The sequence below is a fragment of the Poromitra crassiceps genome (genome assembly GCF_964638095.1).
Source record: "Poromitra crassiceps genome assembly, chromosome: 15".
NCBI lineage: Eukaryota > Metazoa > Chordata > Actinopteri > Beryciformes > Melamphaidae > Poromitra > Poromitra crassiceps.
The window spans coordinates 1,856,603-1,873,975 of NC_139634.1; the positions used below are offsets into that span (position 1 = coordinate 1,856,603).

At 43.9% G+C, this 17,373-nt stretch overlaps 2 protein-coding genes across 2 annotated transcripts in view; one reads left to right on the top strand and one right to left on the bottom strand.

Annotated features, from left to right (window-relative positions):
- Window positions 1–10,936, top strand: part of LOC310790413 (DNA-directed RNA polymerase II subunit RPB2) — a 36,899-nt gene extending 25,963 nt beyond the window's left edge. The window contains exons 19-25 of the mRNA XM_083652098.1: window positions 504–754; window positions 2,432–2,521; window positions 3,780–3,887; window positions 3,976–4,089; window positions 7,967–8,127; window positions 8,903–9,098; window positions 10,486–10,936. Coding sequence (XP_083508224.1) covers window positions 504–754; window positions 2,432–2,521; window positions 3,780–3,887; window positions 3,976–4,089; window positions 7,967–8,127; window positions 8,903–9,098; window positions 10,486–10,575 — 1,010 coding nt within the window. The 3' untranslated portion in view covers window positions 10,576–10,936. The remainder of the gene's footprint in view (window positions 1–503; window positions 755–2,431; window positions 2,522–3,779; window positions 3,888–3,975; window positions 4,090–7,966; window positions 8,128–8,902; window positions 9,099–10,485) is intronic.
- Window positions 10,937–10,944: 8 nt separating this feature from the next.
- LOC310790417 (insulin-like growth factor-binding protein 7) overlaps window positions 10,945–17,373 on the bottom strand; it is a 48,983-nt gene continuing 42,554 nt past the window's right edge. The window contains exons 5-6 of the mRNA XM_083652107.1: window positions 16,098–16,224; window positions 10,945–11,959 (exon numbers count right to left, since the gene is read on the bottom strand). Of these exons, the coding sequence (XP_083508233.1) occupies window positions 11,937–11,959; window positions 16,098–16,224 (150 nt within the window). The 3' untranslated portion in view covers window positions 10,945–11,936. The remainder of the gene's footprint in view (window positions 11,960–16,097; window positions 16,225–17,373) is intronic.

Genomic DNA, 17,373 nt, shown 5'->3' on the forward strand with positions numbered 1-17,373 from the left:
CAGTTATTTACAGCGTTCCCACGGGTCCTTGAAATCTTTGAAAATGTGTGAATTTGAGGGGGAAATCAAGCTTTTATATATATATATTTTTTACATTTAACACAGCACAGTTGAGATGTGTTCTGTTCACACCGTCAAGCCTCTTTCTCTTTTTAATAGTTGTCTGTGAGCTTCTGTAAAGCTGCTAGTTGTCGTTATAAAAGTTCTCAGTGTAACAGTAATGAACCTTGATCCGTATCTCCAACTGGTTTATTCATGAACACATCTGCCAAAAACATCAGTAAAACAAGCTGGAACTCTCCTCTCCTGTCTCCTTCCTCTCCTTCCTCTCACCTCTCCTCCCTTCCTCTCCTCCTCTCTCCTCTCCTCCCTTCCTCTCCTCCTCTCTCCTCTCCTGTCTCCTTCCTCTCACCTCTCCTCCCTTCCTCTCCTCCTCTCTCCTCTCCTCCCTTCCTCTCCTCTCCTCTCTCCTTCCTCTCCTCTCTCCTCCCTTCCTCTCTCAGGAATGAGACACGCCATTTACGACAAGCTTGACGAGGACGGTCTGATCGCCCCGGGCGTGCGCGTGTCGGGCGAGGACGTGATCATCGGGAAGACGGTGACGCTGCCAGAGAACGACGATGAGCTGGACAGCACCAACCGCCGCTACACCAAGAGAGACTGCTCCACCTTCCTCCGGACCTCTGAGACCGGCATCGTGGACCAGGTCATGGTCACGCTCAACCAGGAGGGCTACAAGTTCTGCAAGATCCGGGTCAGTCGGCACATACTCCGCTTCACACTTCACAAGGTTTTTAGAGTACCGGTATACTGAATGGTACAAATATGAGACAGCTTTTTCCCCCCTCCAAGATAGATCATCTAGGCCAGAGGTCTTCAACCTGTTTCAGCCCAAGGACCCCTGGATTGATAGAGAAACAGAGCAGGGACCCCCTATGATTCAAAATAAAATAAACTTGCATTTTAAGTGTGGCCTATAATAACATGTATAATCCAGCGCACACCAGGATATCAGAACCAACACTTCTTTTTATTAATAGATTACATTTAAAAAGCAAGAAGGAGCGGACAATGTGTTTCACATATTGCTTCATCAGATTCGCTTTGTAAAACATTTTTGTCAAAAGCTTATTAGCTTATTATTGCCCATTCATGCTTGGAGTTGACTAAATATGATAATTTTTTGTCCAAAATACATATTTAAATTTTTCACAAACTACTGACAAAAATTGGTGGACCCCCTCCAGTGCCTTTGCGGACCCCCTGTTGAAGACCACTGCTCCAAGAAATACATCTGAAAAAGTGTCTTATTTTCAGGTTCTAGACTTTTAAATGTCATTATACATTCACAACAACAGATGGCGCCAAACGAGCGTTCCCCTCAAGCGAGCCACCCCTGGAGGTGGCTTTCTCTCTCTCTCTCTCTCTCTCTTTCTCTCTCGCGCGCGCGCGCGCGCGCACAGCCAAGAAATACGGTGTCACAGAATTTAATGTTTGAAGATTGTGAGCCCAAATAGGCCGTCTTAAAGATGCAAACACAAAAAAGCAAAGTTTTACTGTGGTCCTGAAAGTGGCCACTTCCAAGTGATTGACAGGCGCAGCCATCTATGCACACTTCTCTGTTAGCACAGCTCTAATTCACCTTATTCAGAAGAGACCGCCTGGCTTGAGAGACTAACAGGAAGTGTAAATACAATCGGAGGTTCTGATTGTATTTACACTTCCTGTGACTCATAAACCTAGTCTGACTCATAATGTGAGATAAACTAGGTTTGACCAGGTGAGTCAGACTAGTTTGAGCAGGTAAAACAGCCGGCGTTACTTTTGAACAGGAAGTCGCAATACAATGGGTCAAGTGGGCATGGCTGCATAAGGTGAATAGAAATGCCAATAGACTGTTTTTTTTGTTGCAAAAATATATCAAGATAAACACAATCACACAAGCCACACGGGATACTGCAAAGTGCAAACATGCAAATGCAGACCCCCCTCCCCCCTGAATGGCAGCATTATGAATGAATATTTGAATGTGTGAACTATTAGGTCCAGCCCTAGAGTCATGTGACTAGTCATTTTGGCCTAGACAGAAGCCTGTTGGTCTGGACAGAGAGCTGCTGTCAGGTGTCTCTCAGTAACTTCTGTCTGTCTGAACGTTGGATCTTGAGGTGAGCAGCAGCTTTTCAGCTTCAAGTAAACAAAGCAGCGTCGACACGTTCAGATCCGCCACAGGTTGAACTTTCCAAATTCCTCCCAAATGCCAAACACTGATCTCATGGAGAGTTCCTGACAAATTGATTAAATGTCAAACCCTGCCTGACTCTTTATGCTGAGATGAAGTATGTGTTGGCATATTTGACCTGCTCCCCACTGGGCCTTTTTAATACACTTCATGTCTGGACCCGCTCACTGTGTGTCTCTCTGATGCCTTCAGGTTCGCTCCGTTCGGATTCCTCAGATCGGAGACAAGTTCGCCAGCCGACACGGACAGAAAGGAACCTGCGGCATCCAGTACAGACAGGAGGTATGTTCCAGTGAAACACCCCCAGTCACACGTTTTGGACGCACACGTTTTTCTTTATTTTGACTATTTTCCACATTTTAGAATAACGGTAAAGACTCCCAAAATGCCAAAATAACACAAATAGAATTTTGCAGCGACCAAAAACTCTTATATTTTAGATTCTTTTCCCTGAGTGGAAGGCAAAGGCTTTCAGCCAGCGGTCAGCTTGTGGAGACACAGAACGTTAATAAATGCTGTTTACACTGATCCAGCTGCACATCCAAACAGGAAGTCTGCTGCACGGCCACAGCTCACCATTCTGATCCAAACAGGAAAAACACACTTTGTACTCAGTTTACTGTTCAGATGTACTGGTATACCTTTTATAGCAGTGATTCTCCACCTCCTTCAGATCAACGACCCCTAATTCAGTCCACATTAGCCATGGACCCCCATTAGATAAGATTTAGTCTCTCGGACCCAAATCTGAGAATATTTTTTAAATAAAGTTAGATTATGATTTTGTCCAGAACTCCATGACTGTCTACTCTGTATTGTAGGTAGAGAGATAACAGAGAAACTATGATCAGCAACACAATACTCATTCTTCTTCATTCTCTGTGTTCACTTCTTGTAAATGAAATACTGTAATGCTGATGCTAATGCTAATGCTTTCAAGTCTGAAATGTACCTAGATTTGCTAAAAATATGAACATTTCAGCTTTTCGCCAACTAGGGCGATGCTTGATGATGTCACTAGGTTGACGGTACGGTACAGTACAGCAGAGTACTAGTTAAGAGGCTAGTTAAGTGTTGGTAGCAAGGATTTTGAATTCTAACAGGCTCCCAGCATATAGTGTATGCTGCTGTGTTTCTGACTTGGATTTTGATTCATCAAAACGTTCAAAATCCTCATCTAGCATCTAGCAGCGTCAGTTGTCGAAAAGCTGAAATGTTCATGTTTCTAGCAAATCTATGTACCGGTAAATGTCAGGCTTGAAAGCAGTGTCCTGTCTTATGTGAGGTGAAATGCCAATGAACTAGAGTCACATGATCAAATGTTTCATGCCAGCAGTGTTCTGTGTGTGAGATCAGTTGATGTACAGTATCAACTTGGATGACTTCACTTGGACGTGATGTTTCATACCTGAGTTTGACCTTAGCTGGCTGTGAGAGTGTGTACGTGAAGCTCACTGTTCACCGCAAGCAGGCTGATCCCAGAGCAGCCGAGGTGACCGATTGTTCAGCTCATTCTAACATGAATGTATTCTGTGTGCAGGACATGCCGTTCACCTGTGAGGGCATCACACCTGACATCATCATCAATCCACATGCCATCCCGTCCCGCATGACGGTCGGCCATCTGATCGAGTGTCTGCAGGGCAAGGTAATATCAATAAAGATAACTTTATTTATACAGCAGCTGGGGGTGTCTGCTGTCGTGTGATTGGTCCCCTCTCTCTCTCTGTCTGCAGGTCTCCGCTAATAAAGGAGAGATCGGCGATGCCACGCCGTTCAATGATGCCGTCAATGTGCAGAAAGTCTCCAACCTGCTGTCAGAGTATGGCTACCACCTGAGAGGCAACGAGGTCAGAACACACACACACACACACACACACACACACACACACACACACACACACAGGGGCGGCACGGTGGATCAGTGGTTAGCACTGTCACCTCACCGCAAGAAGGTTGTGCGTTCGAATCTCCACCAGGTCTTTTCTGTGTGGAGTAGGGGTGTCACGGTACACAAAAGTCACGGTTCGGTACGTACCTCGGTTTTGGGGTCACGGTTCGGTACAAATACGGCATGGTACGAAAATGGGGAAAAAAAGCAACAAATCCCAAATTCTGTTATTTTCCCTTTGAATATGTCTGAATTCTGCTTTTTACGCTATTTTTACCATCAGAAATAGTGTCTAATATGTGGGAATGAATAAATGTCCACTATTTAATAAGATCTAGGCAATCCACACAAAAAGGTTTTACTCTAGAGCAGTGATTTTCAAAGTGTGGGGTGCGCCTCCCTCTCAGATGTCTGTATTCCAGCTGTTTGACAGGGCAAAGGCATTTCCCCCCACTTTAAATCTTTATTGTACACAAGTTTGTAAACAGAGTGCATGTGTGGAGTAGCCTAATACTCCCACCAACCCCTCCCCCTGTTGTATTTGTTTTATGTAGCATTTGCGTTTGATGTAAGCACTAATTTGGAATCCTATCTAAAAGCGGCCACTAGGCGGCAGTGTTTCTTTAGTCAACGTCAAAATACCTACATGTTCAGAAGAAGAATAAAACGGCAGAAGAAGAAAAACTTCTTTACCTCTGTTGAAAGATACCCCCACTGTCTGACAGACAACGGGGTGGGTTTCACTTTCCCAGTAAGTACGGGAAAGAACCCTGTCAGCGCCTTAACGTTATTGGATGTGAGTTTTGTTTAGCATAATATGATTACGTTCGGTCATCTAATGGATTATTGGAACATGACAAGGAGTCATCGCCTCTTCCTCACCGCAGCTTGCCTGTCTGCATCCGCAGATGTCTGCTTGACCGCATCACTCATCCCACGCGATGTATGTTGCTTGTTTACAAGTTAACAGCCTTGTCAGTGTTATGTAACGTTTAGCCGCAACGCGCAACTATAAAGGACTTTGTCGCGGCTACGTAACGTTACATTGGCAAGCTTACCTCGTTGGCTTGATGTTGACAGAATTTGCAAAACAGCTTATCGCCACAAAACGTCCCATTCTGTGAACGCGGATTTCTATGGCCCTTGTGTTGTTTTGGTGTGTCTTCTTCTGTGGCGTTTAATTCAATTCAATTCAATGCCGTTCAAACAGCGTTTAGGTGCTTCTGGATTTGACGTATTCGTCGTGTCGTTTCATGTACCGTGAAACGAGGTACCGTGAGGGTCGTACCGTAAACTCACGGGACGAATACATGTACCGTGACACCCCTAGTGTGGAGTGTGCGCATGTTCTCCCTGTGTTTGCCTGTGTTTCCTCCCACAGTCTAAAGACATGCTGTGTTTGTGTAGTATCCTAATGGCATCTAGTAAAATGTGTAGTATGTAACCTATGTTGTGTGTAGATAAAGGATGTCGTATATGACTGTATAAAGCCCTTTGAAACATGCTATTAATAAGGGACTATAAACACATAACTGAACTGAACACACAAGCTGCTGTCAGTACGGCTACCACCTGAGGCAAGAAGCTCAACACCCACTCACTCACTCACTCACTCACACACACACACACACACACACACACACACACACACACACACACACACACACACACACACACACTCACTCACACTCAATCACACACACAGCAACACATAAACAGAGTGCAGCTCACAGAACAGCTGAAGCACTTGGTGATGTCTAACTGCTTTCTGCAGCAGATGTTTGACTCTGATGTCTTTGAGGTCTTTGGGTGTATCAGGTCAGATGAGGCCAATCAGGGACCATCAGCTGTCAATATGAATAATAATATTAGGCTAATGCTAAATCTCTTGGCTTAACGTTCTCAGGCACCATGCCTATTTTCAGGCATAGAGCAATTTTAAATGAAAGGTCCGTTCCGTAAGTTTTGGGAAGAAGTAAATGTTCACAAAGTGTTTTTTATTACCAATGAGTGAATGCGCTTCAGCCATTAAACACCAACGAAGAAGAAGGCTAACAACACAGGCTAACATAACGTTCGCTAGCTAATGCAATGAATGTTAGCAAATGACCAACAACGCAGAGTCCAGTAAAAAGTCCACACAGAAAAAGAAAAAAGATGTATCTAGTGAAGCCTGTCTGGCCAAAGAGCAGCAAAGTGACTGGGCTGTGTTTTTGGTTCATGGACGGAACCGTACGTTAGCTTGTTGTATTTTTAGCTGTTGTGATATTGTGGTTTTGGCCCGGCTATAGATAACCTTAGCTTAGCTGCTTGCCAACACGGCTATGGATTTACAGTACCACCCAGAAGCCCCGCTAATAATGTTACGTTCCTCGTCTTGTGTGGATAAATAATGCAACAGTCGCAAATATGCCAAACGTTACTACTGTTGTGCTTATGGTCATTGAACATTGTTTGACTGACTGCAGTAAGAGATCTGTTCCGTTGGGTCAGCTTGTTGTGTTAGCTGCTGAGGCTGTCTATTATAACGTTAGCTTGCTTGCTAACTAATATAGATAATCGATTACCACCCAGAAGCGCCACTAAAAACGTTACCGTCTTGTGTGGATAATGTAACACTCGTAAATATGCCTAACGTTACTACCGTTATGCTTATGGAACATTGTTTGACTGTTCTGTTTGGTTGCGTCAAGCTCACATCAGCCCCAGGCATTAGAAATTCTATTCTCTATCACATAGTATGCTTCTTTTTCCCAGCAGAATTCTGACTTTAATCTGAGAATTCTGACTTCATTGGCAGAATCCTGATTTAAAGTTATAATCTCAAGATTGTCATCTAAATAAATAATAAATAAAGTCACTCACAATGTTGATTGAGGCTATGGTCCATTGATGGAAGCCTTTGCAGTATAATATAGTGACATTATGTGACATTAGTAATGTGACATAATGCAACAATTTTTGGATCTCACCTGCAATTATCACACATCGCCATAGGTGTCACCCAAGAGAAGAAAGCTGAAATCTGAGCGATTATCACTTTAAACTCAGAACTAAAAGAATAATAAATAAAAAATTGCAAGTGACCCTAATCATCTTCGGTAGTATTAAATTGTGTGGTGTAAAAAAATAAAAAAAAATCGACTATTTGAATTCCAGGTGACCCCACTTAGGGTCGTGAGCCTAAGCTCTTGTTCACACAGAATGCCTAACGTTAGCACAACTGAAGCTTGAGGTAGGCTCACGCTTAACCGTTCACACAAGAAGCCTTCCCTTTTCCTCTGAGCGCCTACTCGGCACGCCTTGAACCCGCCCACAACTCCCATTGACTTTATGCCTGGATTGACGGATCAATGCTCGGCTTCAGCACGCGTCACGCTTGGACTAGGCGTGAATCCTGAACGATCGCTTGAGCAAGGCGTGAGTGTGGCTTCAGCGTGACACAGGCGCGGGTGGTGTGAACAAGCCTGTTAACAAGGACGCCTAAATGAAACTTGTGGGTTCAGCGTAGGTAGAGCTTAGGTTGAGCGTTGCTTCGGCGTCGTGTGTGAACGGGGGCTAAGGTTGGGAACCACTGCATTAGACCGTACGGGGGAGCAGGCTATCTTCTGGCTCACGCTAAGGCATTAGACTGTACGGGGCAGCAGGCTATCTCCTGGCTCATGCTAAGCTAACATTACGTTAGGTGTTGTATATCTGTATATATTGTTATATTGTTATATATATATATATATATATATATATATATATATATATATATATATATATATATATATATATATATATAGTGTTGTATATCTGCATTATCATCATTGAACTCTTTCCCCAATCTTTAGGTGTTGTATAACGGCTTCACGGGCAGGAAGCTGACCTCTCAGATCTTCATCGGTCCCACTTACTACCAGCGTCTAAAGCACATGGTGGACGATAAGATCCACTCACGAGCCCGCGGCCCCGTGCAGATCCTCAACAGACAGCCCATGGAGGGACGATCACGGTAACACACACACACACACACACACACACACACACACACACACACACACACACACACACACACACACACACACACACACACCTGGCTGTGAAAACCACCTAACTCCAGTTTTGGTCTTTGTGGTTCCCAACCTTGGGGTCACGACCCCAAGTGGGGTCGCTTGAAATTACTATTACTACTACTATTATTTATTATTATTATGATTATTATTATGATGATTATTATTATTATTATTATTTTACACCACACACAATTTAAAACTACTAGGATTAGGGCCACATGGGGAAAGGTTTTTTGAGTTTAATGTCAGGATTCTGTGGGGTGGGGGGTCAGAATTCTGAGAAAAAAAGTCAGAAGATTTCTAAGATTAAAGTCAGAATTCCGAGTTTAATGTTAGAATTTTGAGGAACAAAAAGGCAAAATTCTGAGATTAATGTCAGAATTCTCAGATTAAAGCAGAATTCTCAGATTAAAGTCAGAATTCTCAGATTAAAGCAGAATTCTCAGATTAAAATCAGAATTCTCAGATTAAAGCAGAATTCTCAGATTAAAGTCAGAATTATCAGATTAAAGCAGAATTCGGAGGGGAAAAGTCTGCATACTGGTACATGTGACATCATTGATGTACCGACATTTGAATGTCTGGGGTCCCTAGATTTCTGTGACGTCAAAGTGGGGTCACAAGCCAAAAACTGTTGGGAACCCCTGGTCTAACCTGTGTCTCTCTGTGTGTTCAGTGATGGCTGGTCTAACCTGTGTCTCTCTGTGTGTTCAGTGATGGCGGGCTTCGTTTTGGGGAGATGGAGCGTGATTGTCAGATCGCTCACGGGGCGGCTCAGTTCCTGCGGGAGCGTCTGTTCGAGGCGTCCGACCCGTACCAGGTGCACGTGTGTAACCTGTGTGGCCTGATGGCCATCGCCAACACGCGCACACACACGTACGAGTGCCGAGGCTGCCGCAACAAAACACAGGTACGCATCACACTTTCTTTTTTTAAACATCACTATGCATCACACACCTGCTGTTATATCGCTTCCTGGGTCTGCACAGCCTGGGTCTGCACAGCCTGGTTTAATTGACTGTTTTGGCTTTTATATCTATTCTGTGCATTGATCTTTATTCTGTGGACTATTAAACATACAAAAAGAGTTCCTTCTCTTCTGATATGGGATTTTGAAAGCCCCTCTATGGAACTTTTAACTGTAGAAAAATTGCTTTAAACATTTCACAGCATTCTATTTTCTACAGTGACATTCCACCGACCAAAAACATAAAAAATAAAAACAAAATCCCTTTTGACAACTAGTCAGTTCAGTTTCAGTTTACTTTCTAAAGTTCATTTTAGTTGATTTATTTCAATCATATAGATAATCAGTTCATCAAATATACAATGTAGAATTTGCATGTAAAGCGAAATATACACTACTACTACTTTTTTAATGGTAATAAATTAACTAAATGATATGAAGTAAAATATTTGCTCTTTAAAAAAAAACACACTGAAGTAAAAACCCTTTTCATGTCTGGCATTTTATCGCTGTGATGATGATGATTATTACCTTTGCCCTATTGGCTCAGCATTGGATTGAGTGCAGCAGTTGCCGGCTCCACACTCATCCAAATCACATCCTATTGTGCTACTATCATGTCAAACATCAGATTTTATATATTTTTGTTAACCTCATGATGTCAGACATGTTAGCTGTTAAAACAGACGTTACAATGCTAAGATGTAAAGACTCTTGAACTGCTAAGAGGTATGAAAAGACCTGCTGGATCTACCAAGACCTGTACGGATGTTAATCTGCAGTAATGTATAGACACATGCACATGTACTTTGTAGCACGCACACACACACACACACACACACACACACTCACACACACACACACACACACACACACTCACAAGTACATATGTACACACAACATATACGCAACCTCTCACTCATCCATAACACGTACATACTCCTACACATACACACTCACACGCACACACTGATACACAACTTTGTAAATTGTTTATGGTTTTTCTATGCACTTTTAACCCATTGATACCTGATGCAGCATTTGTGTGTGTATCCCTGTCATGCGGTTCGTGGTCTTAAAGGCATACACACACAAATGAAGGATATACACGCAAATGCTGCATCAGGTATCAATGGGTTAATGTTCTTAATGCACTTTGTTTTATTGCACTTTGTTTCCGTGTTCATTAATTATATTTTGTCCCTCCCAAATAAACGAATAAAGTAAATTATAGTAATCTGTAGTACTGTAGTAAACTGTGGTCATGTATAGTCATCTGTAGTAATGTAATCTGTAGTAATGCGAGTCTCCTCTCTCCTTGTGTTGTCAGATCTCTCTGGTCCGCATGCCTTACGCCTGCAAGCTTCTGTTCCAGGAGCTGATGTCTATGAGTATCGCCCCACGCATGATGACCAGTTAAAACCAGTTCGGACCAGCTGGTTCCAGTTGGGCTGGTTCCAGTTGGGCTCGTCCAGCGGCTTCTGGGCCGGTTAGTGTTTTAGCAGCAACCCAAACTCTGGTGACTTTACAGAGCCAGATCTGGCTCAACTGCCATAAAATGAAATGTTGAACATCTAGCTCTGTTGTGTTGAAGTTCTCTGTTCAGTGTTTCTACAACACAACTTTTTTCTTTCTTTTTTTATATATAAAGTAGAATAAATCTTTGTTCATTGTCATTACTGTTTTTCCCCTGTGAAATATGCATCTAAGATGTGAAGTAATGTGTCAGCAGCACAGTTCTAGTGTTGCGGCCTGTCTTGGTAAATAAACGTTTCCACTGGATGTTCTCAGTCAGTTTTTCTTTATTAGTGATACACAGCACATGTCCCATGAATCGCAGTGACTTAGTAATCCATACTTCCAAAGTGAAACCGTTGCATACAGACAGAATACACATTCCAAACTGAAAACAGTTTTTTTTACTATTAGTCAAGACACTTATGAGTCTGTACTTTATTCAAAAACACACAGATTTAAGCAGAAGAACATATACTGTAGCACCATTAGCATGTCTTGTGTCCACATTCACAAAGAGAATCAGAGACTCGACAAGCCGTTCTATAAAGTTCACTATACAATGCGGTTTATTTAGGGAGAAGCCTGCAAATAGCAGCTATAGTGTTTGGTTTGCTGCCAGTTCAGATCTCAGATAGCCTGTTGAGCCCTGTCCGAGGGAAGCAAAAAGAGGCACTTTACAAGGTGCCAAAATCAAAATTTAAATTGCTTTTCTTTGTGAGTCCAAAAATAAGGAATTTCTTTCCATATATTTTTGCATTCACTTTAGTGACGAGGGCTTTTAGCCTAGCTGCAAGATCAAATCTGCTTTAGCCAACAGCTGGTTGTCTTTGTAAGAGTTTCAAGCAAGGTGCTAGCATTATGGTATGCTGAGACCGTTTTTAAACTTGAGTTTAAACAAAAAGGCGTAATTCACAAAAGACTACATAAAAAAAAACTACATCAAAATGGAAATGTTTGGAAGAGTTAACATTGAGGCAGGGAGGGAGCTTGCTTTGACATCCAGAGACATTGAGGCAGGGAGGGAGCTTGCTTTGACATCCAGAGACAACATCATTGAGGCAGGGAGGGAGCTGGCTTTGACATCCAGAGACAACATCAGTGCTAGGAGTGGGAATGATTTCATTTTCTACTGATTATTTGGTCAAGTTGTGAGTGAAACTCTTGTGCTGAGTTTCCACCGGTGGCGTAGTGAATCCTCTTTGTAGATGCACATTTCTTGGTGTCGGAAGGGAAATCAAGCGCTCCCAATCCTGCGTCCGCTCCTTACAGTTCATCATCCTTGGCCACTAGAAGGACAAATGACATTAGTAAATGGACACAGAAGTGGTACATCTGCTAACATGGACTTCCCAAATAATCCACATCAACTCTCATTCGGCTGGTAAAAAAACCCATTGATACCTGATGCAGCATTTGTGTGTATATCCCTCATTTGTGTGTGTATCCCTTTAAGACCGTGAACCGCGTTGAACGCGGTTCACGGTCTTAAAGGGATACACACACAAATGCTGCATCAGGTATCAATGGGATAAAGATGGCTGCAAAACCAAACCACTTCACAGACTCCTTCACAGAGTCCTTTTTACCCATTCAAATTCACATGATTGTTTTTTGTTCAGACTTCAAAATGTTAACGTAGCTCAGAACATTACAGCTATTTATTATTATTATTAGCCGAAATGCCATCTGGACCTACAATCGATGAGCTCCAACTCCATTCTCGTGTCAATTGGACTGTAAACAATAACCGCGGCGCGCGGAAGTCTCAGCGCGGACATCCACTATAAAGTGGAACCCCGAAATATCGTCCGTCCGTCTGTCCCAGAGTCTTATTAGTCATCAGACTGATAGACTCTGGGTGCCCAGATTGCATGTTTGCTACCACACAGGTTACCCACTACCTTCTGAAAGGGACACGGCTTGATGAGCTATTCAAGTCATTGGGTGACAATTCCTGTATGTTTTTCATATCGCAATATATATATCGCAGAACCAAAATATCTTGCAAGTTGCAATGTCCGTTTTTTTCCAATATGGTGCAGCCCTACTTCAATCAGAGTGTCCCCAGCAGACCCCCAACAGCTCACAGGCACAGCAATCCAGGCAGGCAGCTCTAATAGACGCCCCAGCCTGCTAGCCCTTAGCAAAAAGAAGTAAACTTCAAGTGTATTTTATTATGTAAACCTAAGTCATTGTACACTTGTATATAAACTTCTTTTTGCTAAGGGAGGTCAGTGGATGCAAGCTTCTTTCTCCAGCGTTTAACTGTTCAGTCAGACACTACTGCACCTGGACAAGTGGAGATCAAACAAACAGTGATTCCATGCCAACACAGGTTTTATAGGCCAGTGCCACCAAGTAGTCCATGTGTCTTAAAGAAATACCCGTCATTCCTCGTACATATGGAAGAGATACGGAGTGTCTCGACACGACAGAGAACGTGCTGCAGGTTCAGTTTGTACTGTGGATCTCTCACACTGAATCCAAAAAGCACTGGAGCATTGAGATGTTCTGAAGCCCACAACACGCACCAGCAATTCTATCAACAACATCTTCTCCACTCTATTATTCTTTTTGACTTCTTTATCCTTTCATTGCTGCTGGTTGATCTCCTGGTGTTGATGTATCTCACCGCCTTTAGGACCTGAGGCAGTCAGGGACCTTTGTTACTCAACTCAGCCTTCAGTTCGTGTTGAAACGGATCGTAATACTTTTAAGACTTGGGCTCATCTCGATGCCAGCGGGTATGAAACAGGAGTCCAGACCCAGGAGAGGCAAACCTCTCTTTGATGTTTTGTTTTGATTCGACCGGCGAGATTTCTGCGACCCGTGTTTGTTATTCAGACACAGGAGAGGAGAGAATCTGGGAGACAGAGAACCAATCAGAGGAGAGGAGGAGAGAGTCCGGGAGACAAGAGAGCCAATCAGAAGAGAGGAGAGAGTCCGGGAGACAGAGAGCCAATCCAGGGAAATGTGAAAACAAGCCTGCGGGGTCAGAGGGGGCACGGGGAGGATGGTGGGGGGGGGAAGGGGGGGCGGTTTACCTGTAAATCACCTGTCTGACATTTGAGACAAAGAGCTGAGCTTTTGCTGCCTGGAGCCAAGCTTTCACGGGCTGACGATGTGTCAACGCTCACACAGGCAACACCCAGAGACACCGCAAGCAGCTAGGCTCAGCTAAAGACCCCACTGTGTGTGTGTGTGTGTGTGTGTGTGTGTCCCGGGTGATGAGGGCTGAGGCACTCCAGAACAGGCATGTTGAGACGGAGTCAGTTCTGATGAGCTCAACTCACTCCCTGACGGTACACACGGACTGGTGCACACCAGTGTTGGGCAAGTTACTTTCAAAATGTAATATACTACATATTACTAGTTACTTTCATTTGAAAGTAATAAGTTACTTTACAATATTACTGTCTGTGTAGAGTAACTTGTTACTTATTACACTACTTTTGCATTACTTTCACCAAAACAACAGCAGCAGCAGAATGACATCGCTGCCCCGGAACCATCCCGAAAAATAATTTCAACCGTCTTGAAGTCAGTGTGTAAACAATCCAAAATTCTGAATGTTATTATTTTCCTTTGTTATTGTCATCTATAGTGGTTATTTGCATAAAAACACAGTTTGATTAGGAAATTATTGTCTTTTTTAAAGATGTGCTTTGATTTAAAAAAAATTAACTCCATTTGTAACTTGAGTTAATTGACACAGTAACTAGTATAATATAACTGAAATCCTATAAGTAATAAGTTATATTACTGAGTTACTGCTAAAAGTAATATATTACATGTAATATGTTACTTTTGTAATGAGTTACCCCCAACACTGGTGCACACACACACACATGCTGTGTTGTAAGTGCACAAACACACACACACACACACACACACACACACACACACACACACACACACACACTGCCCTCATGTACTGTATGGTCGCCAAGCCCCAACCTTGAGTTCTGAAACATGAAGCCAATCCATGGAAGTAACCAAACCTGCAGTTGCTCGAATGGCCACTTCAGACTGGTGGCAAAAGCGAGTCTTTCCCCATAGACCCCATGTTAAAGTGCCCGACTGTACAGCAGAAATAAACATGGTTATAGCCTGGTTCAAATGGTTTTGGTCTCTAGAGCCAATTTCACCATTCATGACAACTCTGTGGGTTTATACAGTCGAGGGCTGCAAAAAGAAGGAAAAGACCCAACTTCTCACTTGATGTATGACCTCAGTAAACACTTTCCTCATCAGTTTCTGGTCTCAAGCTCTAGTTTCAAGTCTTCTTCAAAACAGCATGATGTTCATTTAGTCAATGATGGTCCCATTTAGCGTAAACTAGACCCCGACTGGGGTACACGTACTCCTAGGGGTACGTGGAGGTACTACAGGGGGTACTTGAGAGAAAGGGGAAAATGGACAAATTTAATAATAAATGAAACGTTAAAATACATTTTCCAGGAGGGCGTCCGAGTAGTGTAGCGGTAGATTCCCTGCCTACCAGCACGAGGGTCGCAGGTTCGCGCCCCCGTGTTACCTCCAGCTTGGTTGGGCATCCATACAGGCACGATTGGCTGTGTCTGCAGGTGGGAAGTCGGATTAAGGGTATGTGTCCTGGTCGCTGCACTAGCGCCTCCTCTGGTCGGTCGGGCGGAAGGGAACTGGTGGGAATAGCGTGATCCTCCCAGTCCCACGTGCTACGTCTTGCTGGTGAAGCTCCCCGCTGTCAGGTGCCAGATCGGCAGAGGGTGGGGCAGCGACCGGGGCAGCAGGGAGGAAAATTACAAATGGGGGGAAATCAGAAAAAAATAAATTTGCCAGGAGGCACTAAGTGCAACTCTTTCACCCAATTTCTTATTTTGTAATGTCATATTCTTCAAATGGTGCGTTATCTTGCCTGGGTGAAGCCAGCCTTCAACGTGACGTCACAGACTATCCCTGTAGCTTAAGTTTCTTTGTGACTGATAGCACATAGAGGTCACGTGGAGGCTGGGTTTACCCAGGCTAGGGTTAGCTAGAGGTCACGTGGAGGCTGGGTTTACCCAGGCTAGGGTTAGCTAGAGACGGTTTCAGTCCCTCCAGTTTTTTTGTGATTGTTGTGATCAAAATGCTTGATTTTGAGATTCCCCTCCTTCCTCCTCTGTAACTGTCTGCTACCTAATGACAACTTTCCCCCAAAATCGCAATGGCATTTACGAAGTTTTTGCAATTCCCTGGGGGGGACTGTATAGTTTTCTCTTGCCGTTTTTGAAGCAAAATGTTGTAGTCGGGTAAAGGGGGTACTTGGAATCAGAAATCACAGAAAGGGGCGACTGAAGCCAAAACAGTTTGAGAACCACTGAAATGGACGACAAAAGCTCCAGTGATGCTGCAGCAGTGATGGTGCAGCAGTGATGCTGCAGCAGTGAGGGAGCCGCTGTTTACCTTTCTTGACCGGGATGTCGTCGATGGACTCGACCACGTGGATGGTCCCCGTGGCCGACGCTTCGCCCTTGGAGTTGGCGGCGTGACACTCGTAGGTTCCCGCCTCCTCCGTGGTGAGCGGGGAGATCTGAGGGGAAACGGCACAGTGGAGACGGTTATCTTCTCATCTGCACTTCAGGAGATGTCCTCTGCTCTGATGCGATCTGGAGAGACAGACTGCTGCTGTCGCCCCCTGCTGGAGCAGGAGCTCAGAAGAAGGCCAGACAGTAGTAGGACCAGTGGGCAAGCCCCACCCCCTTGGCACACAAAAAGAGCCACTTGGGCTCAGGGGCAGTAGGCAAATCTCCTCATGTTAAAATGCTGACTTTGTAACAGGATTAAACATCTTTAGGGGCAAAACACGTTTTTGTCTATATAGCTAATTTCACCTTTTCACAACAACTATAGGGGGGTAATTTTTTATATAACTCGCCTTGTTTGGAGTAAAATAGATTATAGAAAAGGGGGTGATTGACAGATCGCCTGTCCAGTGATCGCGCAGTTTGCCGATCACGGACCAATAGCAGGCGGAGCTGCGGCTCTGGGAAACAAGTTTTATTATCTGAAGTTTCGGATAATCGGTATTCCCAAGTATTGCGTCGTTTCCAATACCGCGCCATTGTAAACATGCCAGAGCCTGTATTTTCTGTACCTCTGGATGTGTGATCATGGGTTTACACCCAGAGACACATCAGAGATGGCACTGTTTCCACTCTGGGAAGCGAAGAACAACAACGTCCATGGAAAAGACAGAAAATACATGCTCTGTTTACAACATGCATGTTTACAACGGCTTGGTATTGGAAACCACGCAATATTTAAATTGGTAATACCGATTATCCAAAACTTCAGATAAGAAACTTGTCCGGAAGTCAGAGAGATAACAGAGAAAGTAAGGTGAGAACAGTCATTCTACATTGTCTAACTGTGTTAACAGTGAAATATTGTTGGAGACCCGCTGGAACCGCCTCAAGGACCCCTGGGGGCCCCTGGACCTCATGTTGAGAACCACTGGTCTATGATCTCTCTGTGTGTGTGTGTGTGTGTGTGTGTGTGTGTGTGTGTGTCTGTTTGTGTGTGTGTGTGTGTGTGTGTGTGTGTGTGTGTGTGTGTGTGTGTGTGTGTGTGCCCAAATAACATCTCATGAACAGAACAAGACAGTCAGTAAATCCTGTGGATTACTGTGGAATGTGCATGGGACCACGGTCAGTGTGTGTGTGTGTGCGTGCGTGTGCCT